Source organism: Olea europaea, unplaced genomic scaffold, assembly GCF_002742605.1.
Source record: "Olea europaea var. sylvestris unplaced genomic scaffold, O_europaea_v1 scaffold2745, whole genome shotgun sequence".
Classification (NCBI taxonomy): domain Eukaryota; kingdom Viridiplantae; phylum Streptophyta; class Magnoliopsida; order Lamiales; family Oleaceae; genus Olea; species Olea europaea.
Window position 1 is genome coordinate 88489 of NW_019245886.1, and position 9496 is coordinate 97984.

Below are 9496 nucleotides of genomic sequence, written 5' to 3' on the forward strand. Positions count from 1 at the left end.
AAGTGTGTTTTTCTAGGATACCCCGAGGGTGTTAAGGGTTATAGGTTATGGGATAGAAGCCAAAAAGGGGTTAAAATCATCATAAGTAGAGATGTCACGTTTAACGAAAATGAGATGCCGTGTATTAAAGGGAAAACTGAACCTGAGAGTGAATTAGAATTAGGTGAAGAGAGAGACCAGTTTAAGGTGGAGTTAGGAAAATTCATTCCACCTGCCCCTACTATTTCAAATGAGGTGGAGACTCAAACTCAGGAACCCGAAGTGGAGAATAGTAAAGAAATAGTGACAGAAGAACACTATGAGAAAGAAAATCATTTAGCTAACTATAACTTAGTTAGGGATAGAGAGAGGAGACAGACGAGAGGACCTAAAAGGTTTGGTTTTGAATCTGAATTAGCTTTTGCCCAGGCTAGTTATGAAGAACTAGCTAATAAAGAGCCAAAGACTTTTGAAGAAGCAATAGGCAGTGATCAATCTAATGAATGGCTTAAGGCAATGAAAGAAGAGATGAGTTCTCTAGAAAAGAATCATACTTGGGAGCTAGTACCTAAGCCTAAGAATAAATCAATTGTTGATTGCAAATGGGTTTTTAAGGTTAAGGAAGGAACTAGCAGCTTGGAACCCGTAAGGTTTAAAGCTAGGTTAGTGGCTAAAGGCTACACACAGAAGGAGGGCATTGATTATAATGAAATTTTCTCACCAGTTGTTAAGTTGACCACTATTAGGGTCATGCTCGCATTAGTTGCACAATTTGATTGGGAACTTGAACAACTTGACGTAAAAACTGATTTCTTACATGGTGAGCTTGATGAACAAATTTTCATGAATCAACCTAAAGGTTTTAAAGATAAGTTAAAACCTGATTATGTGTGTTTTCTGAGAAGATCCTTGTATGGGTTAAAACAATCTCCTAGACAGTGGTACAAGATGTTTGATTCCTTTGTACTCACTATAGGGTTCCAAAGAAGTAAATTTGATCACTGCCTGTATTTTCAACACAATGAGACTGATGATAATTATCTGTTTTTGTTGCTCTATGTGGACGACATGCTTTTGATTGGATCATCTTCTAAGTGGATAAATAACATAAAAGCAAAACTAAGTGGTGAATTTGACATGAAAGACCTAGGTAAGGCTAAGAGAATCTTAGGTATTGAAATCAAAAGAGATAGGTCAAATTCTATTTTGCTTTTGCATCAGTCTCCATACATATCCAAAGTATTGAAGAAGTTCAATATGAGTGAATGCAAACCTGTCATGTTGCCTCTTGCTAATCATTTTGTTTTATCAAAGGAACAATCTCCTTGCAATGAGCGTGAAGTTGAATACATGAGTAGAGTGCCTTACTCAAATGTGATTGGTTCCATAATGTATTTGATTGTTTGCACTAGACCCGATTTAGGTTTTGCTGTTAGTACTCTCAGTAGATATATGGCTAATCCGGGACCTGAACATTGGGAAGCGCTAAAGTGGCTGTTAAAGTACTTGAAGGGTACTAGTAACGTAGGCTTAAAGTTTAGTGCTAATAAAGAAGATATAAAATTAAAAGGTTTTGTAGATGCTGACTATGCGGGAGATAGGGATGGTAGGAAATCTACTTCATCTTACGTGTTTACCTTATCTAATTCATGTGTAAGTTGGAAATCACAGTTACAACATATTGTTGCACTATCCACTACAGAATCAGAATATATTGCTATCACTGAAGCTATTAAAGAAGCTCTATGGCTTAGATGTCTACTTCATGAACTGTGTGTCCTGAATGATTATGTGGTAGTGTATTCTGATAGTGAGTCATCTATACATTTATGCAAAAACCCTATTTTTCACGAGCGCACTAAACACATTGATGTTAGACTCCACTTCATTAGAGATATAGTATCTCAAGAGGTGGTAAGACTTGAGAAAGTCCATACCCACTACAACCCATCTGATATGGGGACGAAGGTACTGCCACTGGCAAAGTTTAGGAGTTGTAAGGAACTTCTAAACATTGGTCCAGGTAAATGATTTCCAATTTTATTGTTTTTCTATTAAAGATGTTATTAATGGGAGACAATTTTCTTTGTAGGTCCTTTGACACCAAGGTGGAGGTTGTTAGGCAATTTGTTGTCAAACGACCTCCCCGGGCGATGATGTAACCTCGGTTGTTTATTATCAATCGGCCTCGACCATATGATTGATTAGTACATCGATACAATTATCGAGACAACACAATCCACATTTTTATGGACAGTTCAAAGCAACCTATTTTATTTAGTGTTGCTCACGGTTCTCGCTCCATTCCTTGGAAGGCTACATTATTATTGTTGAAGCCCACTTAATTGAGTCGAGCCTTGTTTTTGGTCCACCACTTAACCCTAACCTAACTTACCTATTTGGACATTTTACTTGGCATATAATCCCTCCCTTGCTCTCGACCTCCATAGTGTGTGCCAATTTCTCCTCTCTTTGTGAGACTCCCTCTCGGCCTCTCCCTCTCCCTCACTGTGACCTTTGTGGGCACATTATTGGACTTCTCCTTCTCCAATTGGTAGCAACCGGAGTGGGCGGCGGCAAGTGGTGGAGTTGGAGTTGTCTCAATCATGATAGTGTTGATGTTTTGGTAAACTGAGCCCGATATTGCACGTGGTGGCGGTGGAAATCAACCCTACAGGATGAAAGCATTTTTCTCTTGGAAAACACCTTTTTTAATATTCTATTTGTCAATTATATGACCTAGTTTAATAGACATATTGAATTCCAATATAGATGGTCTCTTGTAGAAATAGACATATTTTCTTTCTTAATTTTATACCGTATCATGATAAACATGTCTTTATATATATTATAATTGTTAGGAAATACTGAAATTAACTAAACAAGAAAAATAAGTTCAAACCTCGCAAAAAACAAAAGAAAAGAAAATGCAATATGATGATAAAAGGATTGAAATGACCTCTGAGAAAACACATACCATGAAGACCAATACAAAAGCTAACATAAAGGAAATAAAATATCACATTTTATATTGCATCATTATTTTTGAATTGGCGAAAATTATCCTCAAATCTTGTATCACATCTTTAACAGACACATGGTAAAAGTTATTGGTTTTTGTGCCCATCGATTATATTTTCTTACGATAAAATAATAATTTATAATAAATAAATTTGGTTTTATTTATTTTATCTATTTATAATTGAGCAGGCGAATTAAAGTGCATATGATTACTTGCAATAATATAAATTGGGTACTTAAGTTGAAAAATACAGTGTGACATAACTTATATTTTCATCGTAAATAATTGTTCACAGTCCATATATGAGGGTTGACACCTTGTACTAGAAGGTTATAGCATTGGCCCATTCACTATTCGAATTTGTGATTTATCCTTATCGCAAGAAATAGTTAAAGGTAATGCTAGTACCCTTGGAGTGTATTGGGCAGATCACGTGTCGAGTTTGATAGCATGATCGTGCAGATAATTAAATTCCACTTATCATCGTGTATTTCATTTAAATCATTGACATAGTTATTGTATCTTTTCATGACATATTAAGTTCTTTGATTTGCAAATAGGTGAGATCAATTTAATTGGTCAAATATTTCAATGAGTTGGGAGTTTGAAAATAAACGAAGTAGAGAATATGGTATTATATTAAATTTTAACTAATTCTCCTTTCTCCTTTTTTTCCCCTCTTTCTTACATCAATTTGCAAATAATTATATACAAATAGCGTTACTCTTATTAGTACGACACTAGTGCATGGTTGATGGTTGTCCTTGAACTGGACAAGTAAACAATCTATTCCAGAATAGAAAAGTGAAAAAAAAAAAATTATAAAAACATACTCACAAAAACGTAAATTGTGCATAATAATTCTACATTATGACTTGACAAAAATAATTACAAAATAAAAAAAAATAAAAAATGTTGAGCATAGAAGACAAAAAACACAATCAAGGTCAAAAACCCACACCCCATCAAACAGCACGCAAAACCAACAGCAAAAGGTCAGCTCACGTCTCACTATTCATTTAGCATTATTCAACCCCACTCTCTCTATAATGGCCGCCAAGAAGAAGAGTAAAGCTACTTCACTCATCTTCTCCTCTCCCTATTTCTGACCTCTTACTTCTTCTCTTATATTTCAATTGCTTTGTCTATCTTGATTTTCATGCTTTCTTGAAGAAAAAATTATTATTTTCTACTTCTTTTGCTCTTTTAAGAAAACCCATTTCAAAGAACTGCCCTTGTTTTGATCTTACTCATTTTCTTGAGAAGGGCTGTTTGTTCTCTTTGAAAAAAGAATAATTACAAGATAGTAGCATTTTTTTTTTTGGATTTTCTTGAAAATCTTCGTTTTGGGTTTTTGGTGTGAGAGAGTTATAAATGGGGAGTAAATGGAGGAAAGTAAAGCTTGCACTTGGTTTGAATCTGTGCGTGTATACACCAAGAAATAATATAGCTGATAATGATGAGGAGGATGGATCTTTGCCGCCGTCTTCTTATCGGCACTCAGACGCTGCTCTCCTGTCGCCGGTGGCGGACTGGACCTCAGCTCCACCGACTCCAGGGTCAAATAGGCTGAAGTTATCCAAGAGCTTGAGTAGATCTTCTTCCAAGGTCTATTTGTTTGTTGAGCTTCATTTATTTATTGATTTTTTTGATATTTCATATTATAGGTTTCTATGTTTTTAGAGACTTTTTTTTTTTTTTATGTTGATTACTGTTAGTTGTGTTTGATTACTAATAGATGGAGGTGGATGATGAAGTTTGTTAGGAACTTCTGGATTTTTATAGATGCATTGAATGGAAGGGTTTAAGCATTGGATGTGTAAGAACTAGAGTAATCTGGTTAGATAAAACGTTTGAGTCCCTTGAAGGCTAAATCCAATACCTTTCTTTGGTGGAAAATACTGATAAATCAGTTAATTTGAGTCTTGTGTGTTTATTCACTATATTACGGATGCTGGAAAAACATGAATGCTAAAGATTATTTTGGTGTCTGATATGTTTGTTAGAGGATATAATAGCAGCGGAATATAATCTGAGCCTTTTAGAGATCAAATTATATGCCTTTTTGGCTCATTTGATTTTTGAAAAAAGCTATGACACTGATTGAAACTTGGAAACAACCATGACTAATTGGTATCTCTTTTGTTTTACTTTTTGGACTAATCCGACTTCGTATTTAAATGAATATTGTTGCTCTTTCTGTCATTGGTTTGCTTCTGCTGGTATTGTTCTCGAGTTTCCTAGTTTTCTCCCTTCCTTTGATTTGACCTTTTTTTCCTCTTGGATTTTGGATGCGTGGAGAGATATGGCTAAAGAAGTGGAAACTATGAACCCGCCTTTCAAGAGTTCGATCATCATTTTTTTGTTTGTATAATTTTATTCATTGTGGTTTTGCAATATGTGATTTTCAAGTCGGTATCTGAGTCATGGTTTATATGGTAAAACTGAGGGGGAAGAGGAGTTTTGGAGCCAAGTATGGTATCTGATTCATGGTCTTGTTTTGTTTTGGTCAAGTTTTATATAGAGTTCTGCTGTACCCAGAGTAGTGAAAGTTTAATGCTTTGGAGGATGTTTGGCTAAGCAAACAAAGAGTAAAAGTTACTTAGCGACTTTTTGTTTCAAAAAATGTTTTGGTAGGTTACTTTTTCTTACCTTTTAAGTAAAAAAATTAGTTACTTATTTTAAGGTAACTCTTGCTTAATATCACAATTAAGTAACTTACTTATTTTCAATTTTGACCAATAAAAGAGTATTTATTTTCCAACTTACTTATTTACTAATAAGTTAACTCTTTAAGCTTACCTTAACGTGTTTATAATCTCATATTTTAAATAATTCATCAATGTTTTGATTGGTCTATCATCAGCAACGTGATATCGGCGTATTTATGTTATGTTTAGCCTGTACTTACTGCTGGTTTTTGTTTCTTCTTTAATGACAACAGCGGATTGCGTATTAGGTATCATGTTGCGTAAACAATTTTTTTTCCTTGTTTCCTTTTGTAATTTTTTGAGAATAGTTAAAACTTGGTGCGATGTGTACCTGTGAGAAAAAGGTTACAGGCCTACCTTTGCGTCTAATCTCTTGGAAAAAATAATTATTTGTTGCTGCCACTTTTGTTGACCATTTATACAAAATATATTTTTTAGGTAACAAACAAAAAAGTTTGGTATTAAAGAACTAAATTTTCATTTCATTGAGAATGAGATATCCACAATCTCTACTATACTAAAAGTCAAGGAGAGTGTACTTAATTCTAATTGAAAATTTGAAATAACTAGTGAAGAAGGAATACCCTCAGATCCCTTAAATGTAGAGGCCCGTATTGGTGCAGGAATTTTTGCCTTTTCCAATGATTCAAAAATATTTTTTTCCCCTTTAAAAGTCTTCAATTATTCCATCTATATCACCCAAAGAATAGGTATTACTACCGCATACCAAGTGACATGGTCTATTAATTGTATCCTTGTCAAGGTCACTTGAAATACTGATAAGTAAATTTCGATTATTTGACTTCCAAGTTTTAATCTATAGCTCAATCGGTGCTTATAATCATCTAAGTTAAATGTATAGTGCATAAGCATTCATTCATGAGCTATGTTGGCTTGGTTTCTTTTTTGTTTTAATAAAACAGTATCTATTGTTTGTCTGTTCACTTTTTCATTCATCATCCTGTACAATGTTGGATGTATTTTTATTCTAACTGGTATTATCGTCCATATTTTTCTCACTGGCTTTTACCTTTTGTTTTCAGAAAACCTGCTCAATTTGTTTGACATCAATGAGACGAGGAGATGGCCAAGCTATATTCACTGCCGAGTGTTCGCATTCCTTTCATTTCCATTGTATTGCTTCCAATGTGAAACATGGCAACCAAATTTGCCCTATTTGCAGAGCAAAGTGGAGAGAGATTCCCTTGCAAGGTCCGAGTCTGGATCCTCCCCATGGAAGGGCGCGAGTCAATCCGGTCGATTGGCCCCAAAACAATGGTTTGATGACAGTAGTCCGCCGAATACCACCTCGTTCAAATTCTAGTAGAAATGTTGCACCACTATTTCAGTCTCCTGAGCCGGCAATCTTTGATGATGACGAATTGTTGGATCATGAAATCGACTCCACTGAAAAAATCTCTTCAAAAAGTAGCCTTGGAGAATGTAATCAACAAAGAAAAGTTAAGATGAAGTCATTTACGGAAGTTCCAGCAGTCTCACAGTTGAACACTTCTGACAAGTTCACTGTCTTGATTAACCTAAAAGCTCCTACAGCAAACTCTTGGCAGAATCCCGGCAGAAACCAGGCTAATATACCCCAAATTTGTCAAAGACCTCGAGCTCCTGTTGATCTCGTTACTGTTCTTGACATTAGTGGAAGTATGGCAGGCACTAAACTTGCATTACTAAAACGAGCTATGGGTTTTGTGATACAGAATCTCGGTCCCAATGATAGGTTGTCAGTCATCGCCTTCTCTTCAACGGCCAGACGCCTCTTTTCCCTGCGTAGGATGTCTGAAACAGGACGGCAGCAAGCATTACTGGCTGTTAACTCTTTAGTTGCCAATGGAGGGACAAATATTGCTGAAGGTTTGAGAAAAGGAGTCAAAATAATGGAGGACCGGAGGGAAAAAAATCCAGTTGCCAGTATAATATTATTATCAGATGGGCAAGACACGTATACTGTCAGTAATATTAGTGGCAGCCAGAATCAACCAAATTACCAGTTGCTCCTACCTGTTTCTATGCACCCTGAAGATGGTTCAGGTTTTAAGATTCCGGTTCATGCATTTGGGTTTGGTGCCGATCATGATGCATCATCCATGCACTCAATTTCAGAGATTTCTGGGGGGACCTTTTCTTTCATTGAGACCGAAGGGGTGATCCAGGACGCATTTGCACAGTGCATTGGAGGCCTTTTGAGTGTTGTGGTGAAGGATCTGCAGGTTCATATCGAGTGTCTTCACCCAAGTGTTTATCTTGGTTCTTTAAAAGCAGGGAGTTACCCCAACCACGTCTTGTCAGATAGACGTACAGGATCTATTGATGTTGGAGATCTCTATGCAGATGAGGAGAGAGACTTCTTAGTTTCAATAAACGTCCCTGCTGCATATAGAAGCAATGAAACAATGTTGTTGAAGGTAAAATGTAATTACAATGATCCTTTGACAAAAGAAACGGTCACCTTGGAAGGTGAAGAAGTTAGAATCAAGAGACCTGTAGTGGCTAGACAAGATGAAGTGTCAATCGAAGTGGACAGGCAACAAAACAGGCTTCAAGCAGCAGAGGCAATGGCCCAAGCACGCACTGCAGCTGAAAATGGAGATCTGGCTCGTGCTGTTTCTATCCTCAACAATTGCCGAAAACTGTTGTCCGAAACTGTGTCGGCTAAATCTCATGACAGGCTGTGCATTGCACTTGAGGCCGAGCTCAAGGAAATGCAAGAGAGGATGGTGAGCAGACACGTGTACGAGGCTTCGGGAAGAGCATATATACTGTCGGGGCTGAGCTCACACTCATGGCAGAGAGCAACAGCAAGAGGTGATTCTACAGATGGTTCAAGCCTTGTTCAGGCCTATCAAACACCTTCGATGGTCGAGATGGTTACTCGTTCTCAGGCCACATTGTTAGGCAGTCCTTCAGCTCAAAGGCTCCTTCGACCAGTGTGGTCATTTTCATCTCGACCTAGGCCGAGGTGATGCTGCATTATGATGCATCTCCCGTTTTGGTTTCTTTCTTCCTTTATCATGATTGAGTTTCGTTTGGGGGTGGGGCCATTCGAGTAACGAATGAATATTTGTCTCTCGATATCGTTCCTCTCTAGTTATGTAAAGAAATAAACTCAGTAAGGTGTGCAATATAATTTGGGGAAGGCAAGGAAACACTAGCTAGGTTCACAACTAGTTTTTATCTCTTCTCGTTATTGGTGGGGGTGATGTAGATAGGAAAATATGGTTTTTGTCTTTTGAGAAATTGGGTACAAGTTTGTAAGTTTGAAGATACTTCTGGACAACTTTCCGTTCTTCATATAAGAAAATTGTATTGTATTATCCTGCATGTGTATGGTAATTTTGCAGTTCCCTGCCTAAATCCACCCCAAAATATACACAAAAACTAGTGTAGTCTTGTTTTTAGAAATCGATCTAGTTCAAAGATAGCATCATCAAGGAATGTTTAAAGAAAAGATTCTGCATTCAACAATGCAAATAGCCTCTGAAAAGCACGTTACATAAAGGTAAAGCCTCCGTTTGGCAAATTTATGGTTTATAAATAAGAATAGTAAAAGGAATAACGGTGAGTCTCAAAAAAAGTGAAGTGTGGATAATAATGAGGAATAATTATAAATTTGTGGTTGAAATAAAAATTTGATTTTGAATTAATTTATAAATTGTATTCAGACTAAAACTAAAAGAAAGACCATCTTTCTTTACAATATTGTAAAGCATGTGGGTGATTGCCAATTTGAATTCGGAGTTGACTTGAAATTTTTGAGGATGAAAGAGTA

At 36.4% G+C, this 9496-nt stretch overlaps 1 protein-coding gene across 1 annotated transcript; it reads left to right on the forward strand.

Moving 5' to 3' along the window:
* Nucleotides 1-3994: 3994 nt before the first annotated feature.
* Nucleotides 3995-9048, forward strand: LOC111383735. The gene is made up of 2 exons (XM_023007876.1): nt 3995-4609; nt 6756-9048. The coding sequence occupies exons 1-2, from the start codon at nt 4376-4378 to the stop codon at nt 8688-8690; spliced, it is 2169 nt and encodes a 722-aa protein (XP_022863644.1). The 5' UTR covers nt 3995-4375; the 3' UTR covers nt 8691-9048.
* Nucleotides 9049-9496: the final 448 nt, after the last annotated feature.

Coding starts and splice junctions, on each gene's coding strand:
- LOC111383735 (XM_023007876.1), top strand. CDS start 4,376: ATGGGGAGTAAATGGAGGAAAGTAAAGCTTGCACTTGGTTTGAATCTG. Junction 4,610..6,755: donor TGAGTAGATCTTCTTCCAAG/GTCTATTTGTTT, acceptor TTTTGTTTTCAG/AAAACCTGCTCAATTTGTTT.